Source organism: Neovison vison, chromosome 2 (genome assembly GCF_020171115.1).
Source record: "Neovison vison isolate M4711 chromosome 2, ASM_NN_V1, whole genome shotgun sequence".
In the NCBI taxonomy this organism is placed as follows: Eukaryota; Metazoa; Chordata; class Mammalia; order Carnivora; family Mustelidae; genus Neogale; species Neogale vison.
Genome location: NC_058092.1, coordinates 29,225,799 through 29,250,875, shown reverse-complemented (window position 1 = coordinate 29,250,875; position 25,077 = coordinate 29,225,799). Strand labels below are relative to the sequence as shown.

The window sequence follows — 25,077 nt, the reverse complement described above, 5'->3', positions numbered from 1 at the left end:
AACAAGAAGGACACCGAGGTCTAGAGAAGGAAAAAACGTTAACAGAAGTCACGCTGAAAGCTAAAGACTCAACGTCCGGTCCCCCAACTCCCATACAGGTTTTTCAACTACTCCTCAGTCGGGGAGGTCCCTGCCTGCCCCACCCGCCTCATAAAAACTCCAGGAAGTCGGCCCCTTAACCTCAGATTCTTGAATTTCTGTACGCCCCCTAGAGGCACCGGGAAATTACTCTGCATCGCTCCACGACACCTCCGGCCAGCAGGGGGCACTGCTGCCACCTCGAGCACACCGGCTATGCTTACCTTGTGATGCTCCCTTTTCTTCGAGTCCCCGAGGCACTTCCGGCGTCCGCGGAACTTTGGTGCGCCCGGACGCTCAGTGTGGGGCGCGGGCGCGCAAAGTAGCTGGAGTCGTTTCCGGCCGTGTCGGTGGTCTGAATCGAGGTGCAGAGGCGGAGGAGAAATGGAGACAATTCTGGAGCAGCAGCGGAGGTATCATGAGGAGAAGGAACGGCTCATGGATGTCATGGCCAAAGAGATGCTCACTAAGAAGTCCACGGTGAGTGGGACCTGGGCAAAGGCTACGTCGAGGCTGGGCCCCATCCCGATGTTTAACCTCGGAGGGCTTTCTTTGGCCCCGAGACCCTCCCGCGCCCCATCCGGCTCCCTCCGGGGCTTCCTCTCCGAGCTCGGGCCGTGGTAACCGACCCCTGAAGCCCAGCACTCCCCAGGCCTCGGCGGCAGCCGCCGACACCTGGGCGGTTAAGCTCCGCCCTCGGGCGGCCTTTCCATCCTCAGAACTCCGACTAACGGCGCCTGTGTCACCGTTTGCTTTTCTCCAGCTCCGGGACCAGATCAATTCTGACCACCGCACACGGGCCATGCAAGATGTGAGTGCTTCGTTGCCCGCCTCTCTTTGGGTCGGGATGAGCTGCGAAAGTGAGGGAAGGCGGGGTTCGGGGTCTCAGTATGAGACCAGTCCAGCTAAAGGTAGCCAGATGGACCAGTCGAGGGTTGTCTGACTGGAGAAGTCCTCGCGGCTTCCAAACCCGAGAGTGCTGAGCTGTCCTTCCTCACCCCTGAATGGGACCTCTTATTCATACCATCCTGTGCCCAATGATGTACAAAGAATAGTTAGGAGGAGTCAGTGGCCCGGGCACAAAAGGTACCATCCCTACCCCCGCCCCCCTCCCCAATGTTGGGTATTAGTGTTTTCCTCCCAGAATACCATTTTTTTTTAAGATTTTATTTATTTATTTGACAGATCACAAGCAGAGCAGCACAAGTAGACGGAGAGGCAGGCAGAGAGAGAGAGGGGGAAACAGGCTCCTTGCTGAGCAGAGAGCCCGATGTGGGACTCGATCCCAGGACCCTGAGATCATGACCTGAGCCGAAGGCAGCGGCTTAACCCACTGAGCCACCCAGGCGCCCCAGAATACCATTTTTTAAAAAAAGTATTTATTTATGTGACAGACAGAGATCTCAAGTAGGTGGAGAAGCAGGCAGAGAGAGAGAGGGGAACGCAGGCTTCCCGCTGAGCAGAGCCCTATGCGGGGCTGGATCCCAGGATTCTGAGATCATGACCTGAGCCAAAGGCAGAGGCTTTATCCCACTGAGCCACCCAGGCACCCCTCTCAGAATACCATTTTGAAATTTTTACCTAGCAAACCAGGTTTGCTTAGTAATAGTTCAATTTTGTACTTTTAGGAAATGAATCAAATGTTGATGCTAACTGCTGAGTGATAGGTAAATGAAGGTTCATTATACAAAATGCTTTCTGTTTTTGCATGTATTTGAAGTCTGTTTAGAAAGGATTGGAAGACCTAATCAGAGTTTCCAATTCGCAGAAGATAATTAGTATTGTTAGCCTCTAGTTCCTTATTTAAATTCCCAAATCCGAAATACTGTGAAAACAAAGATTTTCTTTGTGGTTTTGGGGGCGTGGGGGGATGTAATTACTTGGTGGCAACATCTGACTTGATCTCATTTGGCAGCAAAACCCTGACCTTAACAGATAAGCTTTGGATGGTCTTTAGCCCATTTATTAAATAATGCATAATTTTTACTGCAGAATTATTAATAGGTGTCCCAGATTCCAGCAGGGATGTTACTTGATATATAATATTTTTCCCAACTTAGAAATTCCAAATTCTGAAGCAAATCTGGTCCCAAAAGTTTTGAAAAGAGACTAGGAACTTTTAACATCTCTCAGGGTTTCCCTGGGCCTTGACTAGTGAGCTCTGTTGGTTGCTTAGCCCTGTGGTTGTACAGATTGCTTTGTTCTGTTTTTTTGTTTTTTGTTTTTTAAAGATTTTATTTACTTATTTGTCAGAGAGAGTGCGAGTGAGAGCGAGCACAGGCAGACAGAGTGGCAGGCAGAGTCAGAGGGAGAAGCAGGCTCCCTGCGGAGCAAGGAGCCCGATGTGGGACTCGATCCCAGGACGCTGGGATCGTGACCTGAGCCGAAGGCAGCTGCTTAACCAACTGAGCCACCCAGGCATCCCAGATTGCTTTGTTCTGATGAGTTTTGTGTTTATCTTTCAGAGGTACATGGAAGTCAGTGGGAACCTGCGGGATTTGTATGATGATAAGGATGGGTAAGTGATAGTCACTTCTAGTCCAGGAGTTAGCACCTCTGAAGAGCCATGCTTCAAGGACTGATTTTGTGCACTGTGTTCTTTGAATTTTTTCTGGTATTGCAGATTACGAAAGGAGGAACTCAATGCCATTTCAGGACCCAATGAATTTGCCGAGTTTTATAATAGACTCAAGCAAATAAAGGAATTCCATCGGAAACACCCAAATGAGGTATGATACTCAGAAAGTATTTTTTCCAAACCTGCTTGAAGAGCATACTGAAGGAAAGGCATAAGGAGGATGGAAGTGCACCATTCAGATGTCCCTTCAAAAGAACTATTTAGGGGCGCCTAGGTGACTCAGTGGGTTAAAGCCTCTGCCTTCAGTTCAGGTCATGATCTCAGGGTCCTGGGATGGAGCCCCGCATCGGGCTCTCTGCTCAGCAGGGAGCCTGCTTCCCCCCTCTCTCTCTGCCTGCTTCTCTGCCTACTTGTGATCTCTCTGTCAAATAATAAATAAAATCTTTTTAAAAAAAAAAAAAAAAGAACCATTTAGGTGACATCCTGTAACTCCAATACTTCCAGTTTCCCCCTCATCTTTAGGCCAAGGCCACACTCTTCCTGGGTAGCCCCAGCCAGGGATAGAGCACAAGTGAAGATACTATGGCCTGGATATTTCCATTCAGTGCAAAACTCTTGTAATGAGCATTCTTTGCTCCTCAGCTCCCCACTGGGAAGGTAAAGACTTGGTCTGAATCACAGTGTAGGCTATCCCTGCCCAGTCATCCTCTCTCTTGGTTTTTATCTTTCCCAGGCATTACCCCCAATAAAATCCTTGCACTCCTAACTCTGTCTTAAAATCTGCTACCTAGGGGATCCATCTAACACAAAGAGGCTGTACTTACTTAACAGTGATCATTATACTGTCAGCGTTTAGCCCAGAGGCCAACTTTTTCATGAAGTATATTTCCTTATCCAGTCCTCCCTTGAAATTAATCTTTATGATCTGATTATATTTTATGACAGTGAATGTGTACCCCACTGTATTGAAATAGTATAAGGAATAGGGATTATATCCCAATTATCTAGAAGTGATTGAACACTAACAACTGACCAGAGTTCTAGGGGGAGGAGTTTTTTTGTTTTGTTTTGTTTATTTGACAGAGGCACAGTGAGAGAGGGAACACAGTGGGGGATGGGGGAGGAAGAAGTAGGCTTCCCACTGAGTAGAGAGCCCGATGCCAGGCTCTGTCCTAGGACCCCAGGATCATGACCTGAGCTGAAGGCAGATGCTTAACGAATGGGCCAACCAGGTGCCTCAGGAGAAGTTCTAGGGGTGGAAGGGAGCAAGGCCATGGCTGTAGCAGATGTGGAAAGGGGTCGGTTATGGATTATTCTGAGCTTTCATGACTGTGTAACTGGGAAGTTGTTTGTTCCCTTGGGGAAGATAAAGAGGTAACCCACTTGAAGTGGGAATGAATTTTTATATATGTTGCTTTTCAGGTGATGTTATACATTATATAGATAGAAGTGTCCTATGGGTACAAGTTAAGTGACTGGGGTCAGGCATGAAATTAAAAAAAAAAAAAAAAAAAAGCTTGTGATTTAGATCTGATAATTAGCTCATAGACTTAATGTTTGAGGTTGACTTGATGGATGAGGGCACTTTCTCACACCAGCAGAAGTCTTCCCACCCCTTTAAGCATCAAGCATCTTGCTAAGAGAGAAGACATGAGTACCATTCTGGTATGTTAACCTTATTCTAGCCTTGTTAGAAAGGTGATAAGAAATAAATGGTTTGGTTTTATTTATTTATTTATTTATTTGATGCAGACGGTGAAAGAGGGAACACAACCAGGGGGAGCAGCAGAGGGAGAGGGAGAAGCAGGCTTCCCACAGAGCAGGGAGCCTGATGCGGGGCTTGATCCCAGGACCATGGGATCCAGACACTTAAGGACTGAGCTACCCAGGCGCCCGGAAATAGGTGGTTTTTAAAAAGGATTAGAAGGATGCTCAAGGTATACTAAGGGAAAAAAGTCCACTTATGTGAAAAAATAAACACCTTACACTTGCCTGTAGGTGCATGTACATATGCATGTATTTAAATATACAGAATAGTGGTTTGCAAATTTTGTAGGATATGTTTAAATCCTTTGGGGATTTTTATATTTTAATTTTTTTTAAGATTTTTTTTTTTTAAATATCCCAGGTAATCCTAATGTTGAGCAAAATTTGGAAACAGATGGTATAAAAAGGTCTCTTAACAGTGCTAAAGGGGGACTTTGGTTTTTGTGAGCATGTGTTACTTTAGGAGTTTTTAGTCAAATGATACCAAAAAAGGAAAAGAAAAAAGCAAGGTAACTGCGGAATAATAGTAGGCTCCTAATGAAAATCAAGTCTCAAACATCAGAAGTCTAACTTACTATATAGCCCATTTCTGCAGCATTGCAACTTTTTTATTAAAAATCCGTCTGAATTTTTCTTTCTTCCCTTCAGATCTGTGTGCCAATGTCAGTGGAATTTGAGGAGCTTCTGAAGGCTCGAGAGAATCCAAGTGAAGAAGCACAAAGTAAGTAGGTTTCAATATTTCTCTCGAGCACTAACAAAAGTGCAGGTTCATGACAGAGCTTAGATTTTCCCTCCGAGCCCTGGAAAACAGAGCCCCAGAGAAATTTTATTGCCATGTTCTCAGCTGGATTGATGTCCTAAATTGGACTTGAACAAAATACTCACTGTACTACCCTTGCTCAAGTTCACTGGCCTGGAAAACTGAGGTCTGTTGACTTCCTGAGCATAGGGAGGACAAGGACATTTGGGTGAAGGGCTATGTCGTGTCACAGACAACTAGCCATCCATTTGAAGAGCCACATACAAGGAAGTGGTCTTTAATGTCTGAATCACTGATATATCTTTGATTCTTTTAGACTTGGTCGAGTTCACAGATGAAGAGGGCTATGGTCGTTATCTTGATCTCCATGACTGTTACCTCAAATACATTAACCTAAAGGCCTCAGAGGTAGGGCCAGTGGTGGTGGTGGTTGGGTATGGGGGACGGGGGACACACGGGATGACAGTGCTTCTGATTCTAGAGGTGGGTCGGGATGGCAGGCTGGGGCTTCTGGACAGAGAGCAATTAAACTACCTTGTGTTTTGTAACCATTAGAAAAGACGTAATGGGCTTTCTTGGAATGAAATAGTATGTAAAATGAAAGGTATTTATAGTGGATACAACAGTCTTATTTTTAGTTTTTAAATTTTTAAAAAATATATATTTAGAGAGAGAGTGCATGTGTGTGTACATGCACACACAGGGTAGGGACAGAGGCAGAGAATCTTAAGCAGACTCCCTGTGGAGCACTGACACCAGAGTCTGACACAGGCTCCATCTCACAGTCTTGAGATCATGACCTGAGCTAAAACCAAGAGTTGGACACTCGGCCGACTGAGCCACCTCGGTGCCCCTATTTATTTTTATTTTTTTGAGTGAACTCTGCAGCCAACATGGGCCTTGACTCAAGACCCTGAGATCAAGAGTCACATGCTCTATAGACTGAGTCAGCCAGGTGCCCCAAGCATACTATTTTACTAACAAATTTTATTGCTTATTGATACATATTTTGCTTTTATAAACATAAAATATTTTTTTAAAAGACTCACAGTGAGCCCCTGCAATAGACACACGTAGTAGGTATGTGAAAAATATGGAAATATAATCTCTGCCTGCAAAAGTGTCTTTTATCACAAGATTTGGGATCCAGTATGACAGTCTCAGAAAGGTCACAAGAAGGTGTATGATTAAGATCCTCATGGAGTTGTGAGGAAATGTCCCAAAAGTTCAGTGACTGTACTTTATTTTTTTTTTATTAAGATTTTATTTATTTATTTGACAGAGAGAGATCACAAGTAGACAGAGAGGCAGGCAGAGAGAGAGAGAGGGAAGCAGGCTCCCTGCTGAGCAGAGAGCCCGATGCGGGACTCGATCCCAGGACCCTGAGATCATGACCTGAGCCGAAGGCAGCGGCCTAACCCACTGAGCCACCCAGGCGCCCCTCAAGTGACTGTACTTTAAGCTCCAAGAGTTCAGGTCCTATATCTGTCTTGTTCTCATCTGTATCCACATACTTGGTCCAAAGATGCTCAGTAAGTGACGCCATGAGTGAACAAATGGCACTTCAGAACCTTAGTTTAGGATGTAGTGGGTGTCAGAGCCTTCGGTTTGCATTCAGTTAGTGTTGGACAAATGTTTCTTTCATTTACTGTTGATTGATTTGATCTTTATTTTTCAGTTAATTGCATGTCTGATAAGTCTGCTCAGTGCAGTGGCATTCACACCCCAGGTCGTGTAGAAATTAAGTCATGGGCAAGCAAAGACTAAGATGAGCTGGTCCTTTTATTAGACAACACTCAGTTTTGATCTCATTTATTAGAGACTCTAGTGCAACTTGGTGCAAACCCCTAACTGGATCTCTTGTCATTTCTTTTTTCAGAAGCTGGATTATATCACGTATCTCTCCATCTTTGACCAGTTATTTGACATTCCTAAAGAAAGGAAGAATGCCGAATATAAGAGGTAGGCATTGCTAGCCTCTAGGCCTCTCCTGGATTTGATTAGGTTATTTAATGTAAAGATTTGATGGCAGAGTTCTGAATTTTATTGCCTGAAATAAGGACACAAATGGCTTCCACGTTTATTGAAGGAGAGAGATTTCGAATGCCAGTTTTAAACATGTGTCTTACTCTGGCTCTGGAAGAATGTGCATCGTTGGCACATCTGTGATTTTACATGGAGGCTGTTAAATTTGTTTCATTGTAGAAAGAAGTCTCATTCAGGGATCTGTGCCTTGAGTTTAACAAAAAGATTAGCATTTCTTATTGTGACCGAAGTGAGGTGCATGACTGTTGTACAGATGGAAAGGTTTTTTGTGTGTTTTTATGCCTGTGGTTTGTGATCTGTACTACTGACTTTCTCTCTTCCTCATTTTCTCTTTACCTAACTTCTTTTATGTGAGTTAAATAAGATTTTATCATTTGAAATTATGATGAAATGAGATCAGAAAGGTCAAAATCAAGATGATGTGTTAAGAAAAAATTCAATTGTAAGCTCATTCTAAAAATTAGTATTACTTTTGGGACGCCTGGGTGGCTCAGTTGGTTAAGCAGCTGCCTTCGGCTCAGGTCATGATCTCAGCGTCCTGGGATCGAGTCCCACATCGGGCTCCTTGCTCGGCAGGGAGCCTGCTTCTCCCTATGCCTCTGCCTGCCTCTCTGTCTGCCTGTGCTCGCTCTCTCACCTCTCTCTCTGACAAATAAATCTTTAAAAAATAATAATAATAAAAATTAGTATTACTTTTAAAAACTGGTATCACTGGAATTTTATTTTATGGGGTATAACAGTATATAAAAAAATACTCTGTTTTCTCTGTATTGTTCCTGTATAGATATTTGGAGATGCTGCTTGAGTACCTTCAAGATTACACAGATCGAGTGAAGCCCCTCCAAGATCAGAATGAACTTTTTGGGAAGATTCAGAATGAATTTGAGAAGAAATGGGAGAATGGTACCTTTCCTGGATGGCCGGTAAGCTTTAGTGGGGTAGGGGAGAGGACATGCAGAGGAATTGGATTAATAGTTTTACTTGAATACTGAGCCTCTGCCTTAGGGCATTAGCTGCTGATCCCTCGGGATAAGTGTGACTGTGAGGTGTCCCCTGCCACATATGTCAGACATTCTTGCCGTGCATGCTTTGGAATGAGATTTGTCAGGGCCTCCTTGCCATTGGCCGAGCCTAGCATTTTTGCCAGCTATGTCATTACTGCTGTGTGGTTCTTATTGACCCCAAACTGCAAAGATTATGTGCTAGAATCTCCATCATGTGTTTTCAGTCCTGGTGATAAACTTGGGTTTTCCTGAACTCTCAGGGAGAGAAAGAACGATCTTGTCTTTGGCTCTGCTCTTATGGGAATTCAATTCATAGTCACACATGCATATAAGAAAGAGGCCATCTGCCACCTGGTAATGTAGATAGATGGCTCCCTTGTCTTCATTTAAACCTGGATCTTACTGTTGTTCTTGCCAGAAAGAGACAAGCAGTGCCCTGACTCATGCTGGAGCCCATCTTGACCTTTCTGCATTCTCTTCCTGGGAGGTATGTTCTCTTTAGTAACTATACTGGCCCCACATGTTCACTCCTCAGAGAAACCACTCAGTCTGTTTCTAATGCCATGGTAAGACACCAGTTCCTAGAACCAGGCATCTACAAAAAATATGGAATGATAAATCTAAAAAGAAAAAAGTTTACCCATCTACTTTGAAAAGTATAAACTTGGGGGGAGGGGGGTTGGAAGAAGGGGGGTAGGGTTATGGACATTGGGGAGGGTATGTGCTTTTGGGTAAATTGGAAGGGGAGATGAACCATGAGAGACTATGGACTCTGAAAAACAATCTGAGGGGTTTGAAGTGGCGGGGGGGGTGGGAGGTTGGGGTACCAGGTGATGGGTATTATAGAGGGCACAGCTTTCATGGAGCACTGGGTGTGGTGAAAAAATGAATACTGTTTTTCTGAAAATAAATAAATTGGAAAAAAAAAAAAGAAAAGTATAAACTTTATGAGACTTATGAGTGGAGGTAGTCACTACCAGTATGATTGCATATGAACTAGACCACAGACTCAGACTTTGGAGAGTCTGAGCTGAGTGCTAGCTATTGGCTATGGAATGTATGGTCTTGCCACAGCTTCCAGAACACCCACACACCCACCTGTAAAGACCTAAGCTTAAGCATTTGTTGTTTCTCAAAGTCTATTTATATGAAATTGTAACTTGGCTCTTTATTTTTTATGTAGGAGTTGGCCTCCCTGGGTCTGGACAGATTGAAATCTGCACTCTTAGCGTTAGGCTTGAAGTGTGGTGGGTAAGAGACTGCTTTTTCAGAACTGTCCCAGTTTACTGTATGTTTGCACAATAACGGACTCTGATGCCATTCTTTCTGTTATCCCGCACCGCCGAAGTATGCAGAACCATATGGTAGAGTAACTCTGATATCTTTACCCCTCCTGTCTCCTTAGGACCCTAGAAGAGCGAGCCCAGAGGCTCTTCAGCACCAAAGGAAAGTCCCTGGAGTCACTTGACACCTCCCTGTTTGCCAAAAATCCCAAGTCAAAAGGCACCAAGCGGTGAGTGGCTGGGGTGGCATCTCTGTGGACAGTTCTAAGATGTTATTCCCCGGAGAATTTTTACCGCAGCAACCGAGTTTATCACCATTATTGATTCAGAGAGATACAGTTTGCCGTTTTCTGTGCAAATGGTAGAGAGCGCCATCATTGTTATACACCAAGAACAGTTTGTGCTCCGGTGATTGAGAGTGGGTTAATGTTAAAACAGCTCTAGGTACTTTTTTTTTTTTTTAAGATTTTATTTATTTATTTGACAGAGAACACAAGTAGGCAGAGAGGGAGAAGCAGGCTTCCTGCTTCCTACAATGACCCTGGGATCACGACCTGAGCTGACCCAACTGAGCACCCACGCGCCTCTCTAGGTACTTTTTGTTACCTCAGGAGGCTATGGAAGCTAAATAGGTTCCAAAAATATTTTTCTAAGTTTGTTTTTACTAGTGATAATTGAATCTTTTTAAAATCATAGTATGGTTGACACACAGTGTTACATTAGTTTGAGGTGTACAAGGTAGTGATCTGACAACTCTACGTTGTGCCATGCACAAGCATACCTGCCATCTGTTGCCACAGAACCTATTGCAGTGCCGTTGGCTGTGTTCCCTGTGCTGTACCTTTCGTCCCTGTAGTTAAATCTCTTCTTGAGCCTCATGCTTGTACAGGGTATTTTTTTTTAACGTGCGCTTTATAATTCTGAAAAGTAGCTTTTAGGGGCACCTGAGTGGCTCAGTGGGTTAAGCCTCTGCCTTTGGTTCAGGTTATGATCTCGGGGTCCTGGGATCGAGCCCAGCATTGGACTGTCTGCTCAGCGGGGAGCCTGCTTCCCCCTCTTTCTCTCTGCCTACTTGGGATCTCTGTGCTCTGTGTCAAATAAATAAAATCTTTTTTTTTTTTTTTTTAAAGATTTTATTTATTTATTTGACAGAGAGATCACATTAGGCAGAGAGGCAGGCAGAGAGAGGGGAAGGGAAGCAGGCTCCCTGCTGAGCAGAGAGCCCGATGCGGGTTTTTTAAAAAAAAGAAAGAAAAGTAGCTTTTACCCTGATCTTTTGCAGATACGGACTTAGAAAAGTTAAGGCATATCCCCACTATCTTATAGTTACTAAGTACTAAGAATCAGAATTTGGGCCTAAGTCTGTCCCAGAGATTGTCTCCTCTGCTACATTTTCTTTGTAGATTATAATGATGGAAATTTAAGTGTCTTGATGTGTTTTATGTCTTCTAGAATGAGATTAGAGAGGCAGCTTCCATGCATTCCAAGAAATAACCTCAATCCCTTCCATCAGCAAGTCCTGAGCTGAACAGAGCATTTGCTTTCACAGCATAACAGTTGTCACATGCTTGTAGTTTTTAATGCACACTTGGAATAAATGTTCCCAGACATGGGATAAGGCTTTGGGTGAAAGAATCCTTGAGTGATACACCTTTTTTCTTGTTTCCAGAGACACTGAGAGGAACAAAGACATTGCTTTCCTAGAAGCCCAGATCTATGAATATGTAGAGATTCTTGGGGTGAGTAATGGACTCTGCTGAGAGCAGTAAATACTATAAGGTGTGGGAATCAGAGAAATGTGAACTCACAGGATTTTTTTTTTTTTAGGAACGAAAGAAGAAGGGTAGGTTTTAAACTAGTTCAGCAGAAAGTAAGGTTCTCTCAGATACTTGACCCTTCAGTGAGGTTCCGTTCTGTTCGTAGGTGCCTGTTTTTGGGTGATATTCCCAAGGTTGCTCAGTTGCCATGAAGCCAAGCAGAAAGAACAGACAACCCTCTCAGCGTAGTATCCAGAATGGTGTAGATTCTTTGCATTCCGGAATATACCTAGAAGTTCCTGAATATATCTAGGAGATGGAAGCAGATACTCAAAAGGCATTAGAAGGAAGTCTGCTTAGAGCAGCGTTTCAGGTATAACTTGCTATGAAAAGACATTACTTACATATTCAGAAGATAACAAGGAATTTGCTAGGGCTAGAATGCTAGTGGTATACAAAGCTTGCTATGAGCAGATTCTTGAATATTCTTTCAAGAAAGAGCCAAGGGTGGGTTGGGAGTGGGAAAATGCCTCACCAGACAGGATGCTTATCTCAGAGAGAAAGGAAATGGAATACAAGGGAAATCGCTCTTTCAGGCAAGAGAAGATAGAAGAAAAAGATGGGCACTATCTCTGGGAGTCCTGCAGAAGAGCAGCCTTTCAGAGCGTCTGTACAATTTTCAACTGCTCTCAGAGCCTTTCCCTTTATAGATGTTCAGATGGTGTTTTAAGTGATAGTTCTGGCTCAGATAGCTTGTTTACATGTCCCTGTCAGTTGTCTGGGTGTTTTCATTCTGCCTTTGTTTGAGGTATATAATAGCTATATATGCGTATAATATACATGCATATATTAGCTATATAACTGGTCACTTGTTGGTTCCCAGCTGCTTTCACTAAAGGGCTAGTTAGAATGTTGGACACTAGGGCCACTAATATTCTCCACAGTGAACCTGGCTGTTACTATGGACAGCAGTCTGAGTTGCTAGTCCTCTAAAGATGATTGGGAGGCTAATCTGTACCTATGACCCAAGATGTTCTGACTACTTTTTGTTCTCTCCTTTGAGAGCATTTTGCCTTCCCTGCCAGGAGGTGGCACCACTCTCTAAAGTTTCAGCCGGAATGGTTTTTAGAAGTTGCTCCTGTTATGTACTGATAGGATTTTTACAATTGGCTTACCATTTATTGATGCCTGTTGGTTTCCAGACATTTTGCCCAATCCTTGGATACGATAGTGAGTATGACATGCCTCTTGACTTTGAAAAGGCCACTTTGCGGTGGGGGGAGATAAGTGACTGCAGTGCTGTGCGTGCTGTGACACATTGAGACTAAGCTTTCTAAGTAGAAAGCGGGAAAAAGAATGTTCTAGAAAGAAGAAACAGAAAGGATGAAGGTAAAAACATCATGGAGAGAAAACAGATATTAGGACATAATGAGAAGAAAACCAGTGTGTGTGGAGTGTACCTTGTAAGGGTGGGAGTAGTCAGAGAATAATTTGGACAGTTATGTTGGAGATTTGGACTTTGTTCTTTAAATAGTAGAAAGAGGGCATCTGGGTGGCTCAGGCGTTAAGGGTCTGCCTTCTACTCAGGTAATGATCCTGGGATCCTGGGATCGAGCCCCGAGTCGCCTGCTTCTCCCTCTCCTAGTCATCCCACTTGTGTTCTCTCTTCTGCTGTGTCTATCTCTGTCAAATAAATAAAAATACTTTTATAAATAAATAAAACTGTAGAAAGACAGGAGGCGCCTGGGTGGCTCAGTTGTTAAGTGTCTGCCTTTGGCTCAGGTCATGATCCCAGGGTCCTGGAATTGAGCCCTGAATTGGGCTCCCTGCTCAGCAGGAAGACTGCCTCTCCCTCTCCCACTCCCCCTGCTTGTGTTCCCCCTCTCTCGCTATGTCTCTGTCAAATAAATAAAATCTTTAGGGACGTCTGGGTGGCTCAGTTGGTTAAGCAGCTGCCTTCGGCTCAGGTCATGATCCCAGCGTTCTGGGATCGAGTCCCACATCGGGCTCCTTGCTCAGCAGGGAGCCTGCTTCTCCCTCTGCCTCTGCCTGCCATTCTGTCTGCCTGTGCTCTCTCTCCCTCTCTGACAAATAAATAAAAAATCTTTAAAAAATAAAAAATAAAAAAAATAAAATCTTTAAAAAAAAAAGGACAAAATGTTTTAAAGTATAACATTAGATTGGGGCTCTTAAAAGTACATAAATTTGGCGGGAAAAATGGAAGTTGGACTGGAATGAGGAGAGACTCAGGGCAAGTTAGAAGGTTGTCTTCTTGGTAAGGAAGGAGAAGAACGGACTGGGTAAGGAAATATTTTTAGAGACAGAAAAGACTTTGTTCTCCGTTGTTCTGCATTAGTCCATGGCCTAAGATGACCATGGCCTAAGATGAGTATCTTAGGCAAGTGACCTAAAACTTTTGACTTTTTCCTTCAGGATCAGGGAGAGCCTATTGATAAGGAGTTTTGATAAGAAGGCAAGATTTTCCCTTTATTGTACAAGTAAGAAAACCATATCCAGGGCACCTGGGTGGTTCAGTCGGTTAAACGGCTGCCTTCAGCTCAGGTTATGATCCCAGGGTCCTGGGATCAAGTACCTCATCCGGCTCCCTGCTTGGTGGGGAGCCTGCTTCTCCCTCTCCTCCCCCTTCTTGTGCTCGCTCTTTCTTGCTCTCTGTCTGTCAAATGATAAAATCTTTAAAAAAGAAAAAAAAGAAAACCGTATCTTTGGAAGGTAAGGGGTCAGCAAGAGTTGTAGAAAATTGCCCTTCTTGTTCTTCACTACTTTTCTCTGACTTCCCTTTCATTTCTGGACCTGACTTAGGAACAGCGACATCTCACTCATGAAAATGTACAACGTAAGCAGGCAAGGACCGGGGAAGAGCGAGAAGAAGAAGAGGAAGAGCAGATAAGTGAGAGTGAAAGTGAAGACGAAGAGAATGAGATCATTTACAACCCCAAGAACCTGCCCCTTGGCTGGGATGGCAAAGTACGTGCCTACTTACCACCTTCCTTCCCATCGCCCGTTCAGGAAGCGGACATGAGTCTAATACTATTTCCTCTCTGATTTCTTTTAGCCTATTCCCTACTGGCTGTACAAGCTTCATGGTCTAAACATCAACTATAACTGTGAGATTTGTGGAAATTACACCTACCGAGGTCCCAAGGCTTTCCAGCGGCATTTTGCTGTAAGGAATTCAGAGCCATTTCTCCTGGAAATTAAAATATGAAACATGCAGCTTTTAGAGAGGATAGGAACACCCCGAGAGTAGCGCTGGTGTCCAGAGCTTAAGAGAAGCAAGGAGTGGATCTAAAGTCAAGCATGTGGCATTTGACCTTTGGCACCCTGCTAGCTAGAATAATGCCTAAGATGGTTTCTGGAGGCATTCTGGCACTCTGCTATTTGAAATTCATTTCGGTTTGCTTGTGCGTATTATACTTCTCTCAGTTTATCTTTCTGTCAGCACCTTAGACCATCCTCTGACTCCTCACTCAGCTCTCTACCCACTGCTAGTACACAGGACCAAAGAAGGGACTGACTGCCTCCTTCTTTGTGTCTTAAATGGGTGTTTGCCTCTTTGAAAAACAGGAGCTAAGAGGATGACATTTATCAAGCAATTCTTGAGAAAAGGCCTTATCTGGGTAGTACTCCAGAGAGTGGATTCATCCTTATCGTGTTTCTGCCTTTGATTCTTCGTACTCAGAAGGAAGTTTTACAAATGGAAAGATTTGCTAGACCCAGGGCAGAGAATGTATATGAACTCCTCGCTTCCTTCCTCAGACATCCATATCACTTGGGTCTTTTCTCTTGAGCCCGAGTCATCTCTGAGTTTTTCTCAGTACTCCCTCTAGTACATTAGAATTGGTGGCCAAGATAAAGCCCATGCCGTTTGCCATCCGTGAGCCCAAGCTGTCGTTGGCTCTCCGTGCTCTCTTGCACATCCCTGCTTATGCCTGGTGAGCAGTCTTCGCCCTTACTTACAGAGGTGACCTGCCGTCCGTCGTGCTTACTCACGCTGGTGGTGGGGGCTGTGTGGGAGGCCTCTGGTTAGAGTGGTGGTGTTTTGCTGTGGTCTTGACACAGGTTTTGTCTGGACTATTATTAGATCTGGATCTTGGTTTGAGAAACCAGCCGAGTGAGGAGAACAATGCAATGCTGCTTTGAAATAACTGCCCCTTATCAGTCGTGGCCAGCTGTTTACAAACGGGAGCCGCAGAAGGAATGCTGCCATTAGGTGGAGTCTTTTGCAAAGGGTCAAGTTAGGGTTTATGAATAGAGTGGAGCTCGTGCCCTGTGTTCAGTTATTCCCATTTCACAGCCTTTTACTTCTCATTTTCACCTCCTTTCTCTTCTCTCTTCTCCTAGGAGTGGCGTCATGCCCATGGCATGAGGTGTTTGGGCATCCCAAACACGGCCCACTTTGCTAATGTGACACAGATCGAAGATGCTGTCTCCTGTAAGTATGCTTTATTTCCCCTTCCCTAGACACCAGATCAGTGGCCAGTCCTACAGCTCACTACCCCCAGTACCCTGGTGTATCCAGGGCTAGGGGCAGCAGGTTGTGGATATGTGTATATTTTTATGTCCTGCAATTTGCCTCATTCCTTGAGATTGATATTGATAACATTTTAAGCTTACACTCATGCCAACTGCTAAAACAAAAGTGATACTTTGATTAATTTTGTTTCATGTTTGTTTGTTCCATGGATAGGATCCTTAGCATTTTCCCCAAGTCTTATGTTAAATTAAATAGAAGTAGGTGATAGGTCATTCTTACCTGGCTGGTGTTTTCCAAGGGAATGATGCTTGTTCATCTACACTGATTTTAAGATTGGCTGATGGTTTTATTAATCACATTGCACAAGAGAAAGATTGCACCTTTACCACTCTTTTTTATCCAGCATTGGATTAAACAGCATTCCTGGATTCTTTTGTATTGGGGGTGGATACTCTCAATGCGTTATTTATCCTATTAGGATTCTCCTCAGAAGTTTTATATTTGTGTCTGTAAATAAAAGATGTGCTTCTTGTTTTCGTTTGAATCACTTGTCAGGTTTAAGGATCAAAACAGTATTGAGGACATAAAATGGATGGAATTACCACTATATTCTCTTTTGTCATTTGAAACTATTTATATTTAAATAGGTTATTTCTTCATACAAAGGGACCAGCGTAGAAAGATTTTCCAGTTAATAACCCATAAATGCCTTGATTCATCATGACAAAGTAGAAACCAAGTGCTTCATTTCTCTTGTGTTTTATATTCTTTTTCCTGCCAATACTTTCTGTAATCTCAGGGATTTTTTATTCCTTTCTTAAGTCTTTAGATGAGAACTTTCTTCTGTTTGTTTCTTTATTATTTTTAATAGAGGCATGTAGAACCAGATGTCATTCTTTCAGAAATCCATTAGGAATATCCATTATTGATATGTTATATTGAGACTTTATTAAAGATGTTATTTCTGACTCTTAAGAAATTATTTAAAAGAGTATTTTTAATTATATAGTTGATTGAGGTAGTAGGTCACCCGCATTTTCAGAAGAGGAAAGTTAGGTAACTTTTTCCAGGTCCCATACCTTGTAAATGGGAAAAACCCAGGGATCAAACCCATGTCCTACGGCAGAGTCTTTTCTCTTCCCACAGTGCTAGACTACCTCCTTTCACTCACCCTCACCAATTAAAGAGTTCATGGTCAGGGTGCCTGGCTGGCTTCATTGAATGAGCATGTGACTCTCAGGGTTGTGAATTTGAGCTCCATGTTGGGTGTTGAGATTACTTAAATAAACAAAAAATTTTTTTTAAGTTTTTTTTTTTTTTTTTAAGGCTTTATTTATTTATCTGACAGAGACACAGCAAGAGAGGGAACACAACCAGGGGGAGTGGGAGAGGGAGACGCAGGCCTTCTGCCCAGCAGACGCCAAAGGCAGATGCTTAGCAACTGAGCCACCCAGGCGCCTCTTAAATAAATAAAATGTTTAAAAAATAAAAATAGTTGGGACACCTGGATCAAGTCCCACCTTGGGCTCCTTGCTTACTGAAGAGCCTGCTTCTCCCTCTGCCTGTGCGCACGCTCTCTTTATCTCTCTCTCTCTCTCTCTGATAGATAAATATTTTATTTCTTTTTAAGATTTGATTTATTAGGGGGAGGGATGCGGTGTCTGGGTTATGGACATTGGGGAGGGTATGTGCTATGGTGAGTGCTGTGAAATGTGTAAGACTGATGATTCACAGACCTGTACCCCCAAAGCAAATAATACATTATATGTTAATTTAAAATTTTTATTTATTTGAGAGACAGAGAGAGACAGAACATGAGAGGGGGATGGATCAAAGGGAGAAGCAGACTCCCCACCAAGCAGGGAGCCTGACATAGGGCTTGATCCTGGGACTCCAGGATCATGACCTGAGGCCAAGGCAGTCAGTCACTGAACCAACTGAGCCACCCAGGTGCCTAAATAAAATATTTTTTAAAATTAAATAAATAATAAATAAATAAAAATAAAAATAGTTGATCATTAAATTGATTCCAGGAAGAAATGTCATGGATTCTCTCCTTGGTCTTACCTAGATTTTTAGAAAAACTTACTTTTTTCCAGAACATTGTTGGCAGGCTCATGATTCCACCATCTTTCCATTAGCCAAATTATTTTCAGAATCTACCTCTTCTTTTTTTTTTTTTTTTTAGTAGAGAGTGACAGAGTGCAAGCTCTGGGGGCTAGGGCAGGGGCAAAAAGAGAGAGAGAGAGAATCTTAAGCAGACTCCGTGCCCAGTTCGGAACCTGATGCAGGGCTCAATCTCCCAACCCTGAGATCATGACCTGAGCTGAGATCAAGAGTTGGACTCTTAATCAGCTGAGCCACCCAGACACCCCCAAAATCTGTTCCTTTGATTCAGATGTCTCGATTAATCAGTCCCATACACATTTTTATTACTGCCACTTCTTTGATTTGTTGCAGTATTTCCATCCATCATGACTTTCCTTAATATTTTGTATCTCTGTATAACATTTATGGTTTTACCTCTATTTCAATATCATTTTGTCCTTTCACTTTTTTACTCCACCCTCAGCAGATCATAGATTTACTATAAATTTATCATCACCTCTCCCCTTCTCATTTCCCCAAGCATTGTTCCTCTGTTTGAGTATCCTGGAGTAACTCTCTGGCTTCCTTTCTGACTTTCATAGCAGATCAATGATTGTACACATATTGGCTCCCACTAGATGGTGACAGGCTTTATTCCAGATGTCTCACCAGTATTAAGCGATTAATTACTGAATGGAGGTTAATTCTTTCATGATATAGAGTTTCTTTCTTTATTTATTTATTTGACAGAGAGAGAGATCACAAGTAGGCAGAGAGGCAGGCAGAGAGAGAGAGAAAGGAGGAAACAGACTCCCTGTGGAGCAGAGAGCCCGATGTGGGACTCGATCCCAAGACCCTGAGATCATGACCTGAGCTGAAGGCAGAAGCTTAACCCACTGAGCCACTCAGGCGCCCCTAGAGTTTCTGTAATTTTTTTTCATTTCCTGTTGGTGGTAGAATTCTTTTTTATTAAACCTGGATTGTCCTTTTTTTTTTTCTTGAAGGTTCCGAAGTAGACATCTGGAATAACTAACTGCATGCTCTCCACCCTTTTTGCAAGAATATGCTTATTCAGCTGTGCTTCTCTGTATATACACCTTCTCCACTTTCTTGTATCTTTTCACCTGAGTTCACATGCGGGCAACCCTAGCCCTGCTCTGATGCCCTTCCTCAGTTTTCAGAGACTGCTTTCGTCCATCTCCATGTAGGTCTTGGTGTCCCCATTTATAGGACTAAGGGGAGACACAACTGGTCCAGTGCCATCTGTAGTCCAGTCAGCTGGGTGTCCAGGAGTCAGCAGCACAAGTGGTTACTGCTTCTTCTAGAACACATCAAAAAGATGTGTTCCCTAATAAGGGGGTGGACAGGGAAGTAACCATTGGCATAGCTTTCATGCTGGATTAACTTGTTGGTCTTTGTTTTAGATTATTCTGTTGAAGTTTTCCTTCTGGAGTTTTTAGTCAGGAGGGAGGGATTTGGCACTCCCATTTAAACTATGGTTATTTGTTTTTAATCTAACTTTTATTTTTATCATCATCATCATTATTACTATTTTAGAGAGAGAGCACACACATGCTCACACACAAATGGGTGGGGTGGGGTAGAGGGAGAGGAAGAGTAAGAATCCTAAGTGTGGGGCGCCTGGGTGGCTCAGTGGGTTAAGCCGCTGCCTTCAGCTCAGGTCATGATCTCAGGGTCCTAGGATCAAGTCCCGCATTGGGCTCTCTGCTCAGCAGGGAACCTGCTTCCCTTCCTCTCTCTCTGCCTGCCTCTCTGCTTACTTGTTCTCTCTCTGTGTCAAATGAATAAATAAAATCTTAAAAAAAAAAGAATCCTAAGTGTGCTCCACACGTGGAGCCCAGTGCAGGGCTTGATCTCAAGATCCTGAGATTGACCTGAGGCGAAATGAAAGCCGGACACTTAACCAGCTGAGCCACCCAGGTGCCCCTGTTTTTGTTTTCTTTTTTTAAGTTGTAGAAAAAACAGTTAAGAAAGAGCACTGTGAGGGGTGCCTGGGTGGCTCAGTGGGTTAGGCCGCTGCCTTCGGCTCAGGTCATGATCTCAGGGTCCTGGGATCGAGTCCCGCATCGGACTCTCTGCTCAACGGAGAGCCTGCTTCCCTCTCTCTCTCTCTCTCTGCCTGCCTCTCTGTCTACTTGTGATCTCTCTCTGTCAAATAAATAAGTAAAATCTTTAAAAAAAAAAAAAAAAAGAAAGAAAGAGCACTGTGAAATTGCCACCAGAGACCCCCATGATTTAGATGGGTAGTCACTACAGACCAGTATTCACTAGGTACAAATTTATCTAACTGATAAATTTACGGCATCAAGTTCAGTTACCACCATGTTATCTACAGTAATAGCATAAGAAATGTAAATGTTGTAATGAACTCTGGACGTTGCCAGTGAGAGGAATGGTTTTGCTAAAATTGTGATATCCTATGTCTCTGGTTTTTTATTGGGTCAGCTAGCTCATCAAAAACAGGAAAATCAATTCATTCACTTCACTTAGTGAATCCACACTGGCGCCCAAGGTGATCCCATTCTTTTCTAATTGTTTCCAGAACCCTCTGAAGAATAATCCCCCTTACTGATCCATAGTTTCCTACATCCATTTCTTTTCTGAAAGAAAAATCACGACGGCTCCAAAAGGGGGGGGGGCAGTCACAACAGTATTTCCAGTCTCCAGTATTATAGTACCACTCTGGACTGGATTCCTGAATGGCCTGGACATAGAGTGTGACATGACACTGCCCTGGTTCCTTGTAGCACATGATAAATTTTCTGTTCGCTTGTAATGTGTGTATTGCCTGGGCCTGAAGACTTGAGCTCATTTGAAGATTTGAAGCAATGAGCAAGGAAGGAAAGGTTAATGAAGCGAGCATCTGTACACAGAGCCAAGCACTTTCTCATCTATTGTTTCCCTGTCATGTCCCCTGTGTTAGGATTCAGCTTGCTCTCTATGGTATTTTTTCCACTCTTGTCAAGTATTTTTTTAAATATTTCAAGTCTTTATTTAAATTTTAGTTGTTAACACATAGCGTCAAAATAGTTTCAGGAGTAGAATTTAGTGATTCATCTCTTACACATAACACTCACTGCTTATCACAATATAATCTTGTCAAGTTTAGAGTCACTCTACTTGGTGGGAAATGTGGAAGCAGCTAGGAATCAATATTCCTAATACTGGTAATATTTAACCTCTCTCCCTCAGTGGTCCTGTCCTAGCTGTTCTGTGTGGATCTCTCTTCTGGGAGTGCACCTGTCCTCACCAGTCTATCAGAGTTAGGTCTGTCTTTCCTGGTTCAGTGCCTGTCCTGCCCTGTGTATGTGTTTTTGCTCCCTTTGAATCTGTGGTCATTTCTGGAAGCATCCGGTCCCTTTCCTCTTCATCGGAATACTTTTACTGAACTGTCCGTCTTCTCGTTTTAATATTTTCAGTGTTTGCTGAGCTATCTTATCTTTTGGATTTTTTGGTCATGATATTTCATCTTTTATTTTCCTCCTCTGAAGCTTTTGAAATCTACACACCAGGCTTTAAAGAAACATATTTGACCCAGCCTGGTGTTCCCTTTCTCTTTCTCTTCTGTAATGAACTTTAAGACCTTAAGGTTAGTTTGTCCCATAATTCCTGTAGGTTGTACACACTAACTTCTTTGAGGGCATATCAGTTCTGTGTTCTAAGAGGTCTTTGGTTATATTTGGTCCAACTTTCCTTTTAGAGCAAAGCAGAGATTGTGGTAAGAGTTGCCATGGAGGGGGTTTTGTCTGTGGGTGGGCCAGAACTGAAATTCCAGTCCGGGGCAGGCAAAAGTCTCAAGCACAGCGTCATCCAGGAGGACCTTAATGGGGACAGGGATGTTGTAACCCCTGTCTGCCTGATGGATACTCAGTCCAGTCTTGACTGCTGCTCATTTCTCATCCTGCAGTGTGGGCCAAGCTGAAACTGCAGAAGGCGTCAGAACGATGGCAGCCTGACACCGAGGTGGGTGCTAACGTAGCATCGGGAGAGTGTCAAGTGACCGCTCCCTCACCCTGTAGAAGGGAGGAGAAAGGCGGTCCCTGGGTCATAGTAGTGGCGAGTATTCTGTGCCAGTATCTGTAAATTGGCTCTTGACTTGTAAGCCTAGTTTATTTGTGATATTCACATGTGTCAGACTTGAAATGTGTGTCTTAAGACAGACTGTATTCTGCTCTTAAAATGTTGAAGTGGCAAGCAGGAGTACCCAGTGCCTTGCCCTGCCACGAGGATTCACAGGCTAAGAAGTTGTGAATCCATATCATAGGTTAGGTCTCCTTTGAGGAAAGCACCCAGTGAAGATGAGCCTGTCTCATGAGGTGTTTCCTCGTTGGTCCTGAGATAGTCATCCCACAGAGCAGATTTCAGAGGTAAGGAATGATGTGTATGTGAGGTGTGGCAGCTGTTCCTTTTTTTTTAGGTCAGAGATTTCCAGTATTCCTTTTTCTTTTCTTTTCTTTTCTTTTTTTTTTTAAAGCAGCGAAGTCCTTTACAAACTGTAATGTAGAATTCCAGTATATAAAATAAAGGAGAATTATACTTGAAATGAGGAAGCTCAGCCTTCTCGGCCTCCCTTTCAACCCTTCAGTGGTCTCCGGTAGAAAGGGCAGAAACCTAGGGTCTTGGGAATCATTAGAGAACTGTTGCCTTTGGTCACCCTTTCTCAACCAGCGTTCATCATCTTAGACACAGAGAGTGATGTGAACAGACTATTTTCTCAGGTATCCCAAAGGTAGGTCATAAATTGTAGCATGCTAGATGCCTCGGATATGTTAGATCATGGCACGCAGTGGATGCCTGGAGCAGTCAGGTTGGATTCTCTGGCAGACCCCTGTTGAGTAAGGCTATCTTAGATGCATGCCATGAGATCAAGCCAGGGTGAGCTCAGGTACCCAGAGGCTGGTTCCAGACATTTCTCCCAGGAGACATAGCTAATAGTGTGCCCCTTTCCTTCCAGGAGGAGTATGAAGACTCCAGTGGGAATGTTGTGAATAAGAAGACCTATGAGGATCTGAAAAGACAAGGACTGCTGTAGTGTTCAGGGACGAATCTCAGCTTTGGGTCTTGCCCAGGCTTCCCTGGAATCTGCTTTTTCTATTTCTCCCAACCAAATGCTCCTAAAGACTCTGCTACTTAGTCGTTAAGGTCTAGCGTGCTTCTTGTAAAGAACAAGACGTGCTAGCAGATGGCAGGGTTGAAATGTGTTTTATCTTTGTTTTATATTAAAAGATTCCATCAGAAAATAAACCCAGCCCTTCTTCGGAATGTGTCTTGTACTAAAGCCCAGGATCGTGGACTAACGCAATCCTTTGGTTCTTAACACTTCCCTACCTCTTTCTCATCAATTTAAGTGGCAACTAAGGTTTGAAGAGCACTGGTTATGTTACATTTATTCTCTTAGGTAGATCTGACTTACCTTTTCCCCAGGCCCATTTTCTGTGCTGTCCCCAAAGGTGCATCGCTCCAGGATACGCCCTGCCCTAGTTGAGTCAGCCAGTTCTGCAGGTATTAGACAAAGATGGGGAGGGCAAGCCAGGGCCTCTGCTAAGGACAAGATTGTGGCACCAGGATTTGCCAGGAAGGAGTTGAGCTGTCCTGGAATGGGCCCACAGCCCTACGCCTGCCCCAGCCCCACACCTCAGCGACCTGGCACACAGTGGCTGTAAGACCAGCTGTGAGTTCACCGGCTTGCTAGTTTAGTACAAATCTTTGGTGATCCTGTCTCTCTGTCTCTTCTGCAAGATCCCTACTTGACTAGGAAGTGGCTAATATGCTTGTGTACTCCAACCCCAAGTAACCAAGATTCGGGTGGCTTGAGCAGTTGCCCTGACCTCTGAATCTGGTATCCCACATGGAAAAGACCTAGAGGAGCCAAGGAGGCAGTGATCTGCCCACAGGCATGACTGTCTGAAGCCCAGAGCCTCCTCCAGAACAGGATTTCTCCAGAGGCCTCCTTTGGCCCTCAGCACTCAGACCTTCAGTTTGTCTGTCTGTACTTTTTTTTTTTTTTTTTTAATATTTTATTTATTTATTTGACAGAGACACAGCGAGAGAAGGAACACAAGCAGGGGGGAATGGGAGAGGGAGAAGCAGCCTCTCTGCTGAGCAGCGAGCTTGATGAGGGACTTGATCCCAGAACCTGGGGATGATGACCTGAGCAGAAGCAGACGCTTAACAACTGAGCCACCCAGACGCCCCTGTCTGTCTGTAATCCATCTGCTTAAAAGTCCCAGCTCCGGAACTGGCGCTCTTCCTCACGCTCCCATGTTGCCCTGGTCGCCTCACGGCAGTAAGGTCTCACCACCCCTGCCCTTGTGGCACGTCACTCTGGACTGCTGTTTCCCTCCTGGTTTAACCATCTCTTTCGGCACCTCCTCACCTGTTTCTTTCTGCTTTGACTCCTTCTGTTGCTTAAAACCCCAGTTGGACAAGCTCCCCAGGGACTGAGCTCCTGAAGCGCAGTGAGTGGATAATTAAATCTAATTGAGCAACTGGAAGCACCGAATACCAAAAACTGGCCTCGAGCGCAAGGAGACCCTTCCGTGTGGGAAGAGAGTTGAACAAAGCCCTGGAAGTGGAAAACAGGAGGGCACGTCCTCCAGCCTTCCTTCTGGCACAGTGGCAGCACTGGGGCTCCCCGGGGATGTACCTGCTGCTTCCCAACTGTTACGGCCCTCGGAACCTCCTCTGTGGGAGTGGGTACCTGGATCCCAGGGTCAGTGCAGGGACCCGTCTTCTACTGCGGGGAGGGGAGGCAGATCAGGTTCCGAGGAGTCCTGCCATCACCCTTGCCCAGGTAACTACCGCCCTGCGAACTGGGCACCAGAGCAGTCTTGGAGGAACCCGGGGGTCCTTCCTGTAGCAGCTATGGATCCTTTTCTTCTTTGTTACATTCATCCAAATATTTTTTAGTGCCTTCCATGTCCCGGCTTGATTTACAAACCTTGAGGATTAGGTGGAGGTGAGATGGTGAGTGGGGGCAGAAGCAGGGGTATGGAGGCCCAGTGACAGCCTGGGCAGGGAGAAAGCCCGCTGGCCAACTGCACCAGGCCCAGGGGGCATGGAGCTATCAGCAGAGGCTCGGCCAGACTGGCAGAACCGGTTCTCACAGAGGGAACGCTTTGAAATCTGGACTTCAGGGGCTCTGCCATATCAAGAACAGGGTTCCCGCTCAGCGCCCTGACTGGCTCAGGCAGGAGCGGG

The 25,077-nt window shown here is 44.2% G+C and overlaps 1 protein-coding gene across 1 annotated transcript; it reads left to right on the top strand.

Annotated features, from left to right (window-relative positions):
• Window positions 1–355: 355 nt before the first annotated feature.
• SF3A3 (splicing factor 3a subunit 3) lies at window positions 356–23,139 on the top strand. Its single transcript, XM_044237849.1, has 17 exons — window positions 356–558; window positions 842–889; window positions 2,544–2,596; window positions 2,702–2,807; window positions 5,072–5,144; window positions 5,500–5,591; window positions 7,063–7,145; window positions 8,014–8,152; window positions 8,652–8,720; window positions 9,417–9,484; window positions 9,639–9,746; window positions 11,186–11,255; window positions 14,094–14,258; window positions 14,347–14,457; window positions 15,636–15,726; window positions 21,785–21,840; window positions 22,832–23,139. Exons 1-17 carry the CDS (start codon window positions 463–465, stop codon window positions 22,907–22,909), a joined length of 1,506 nt encoding a protein of 501 aa, XP_044093784.1. The 5' UTR covers window positions 356–462; the 3' UTR covers window positions 22,910–23,139.
• Window positions 23,140–25,077: the final 1,938 nt, after the last annotated feature.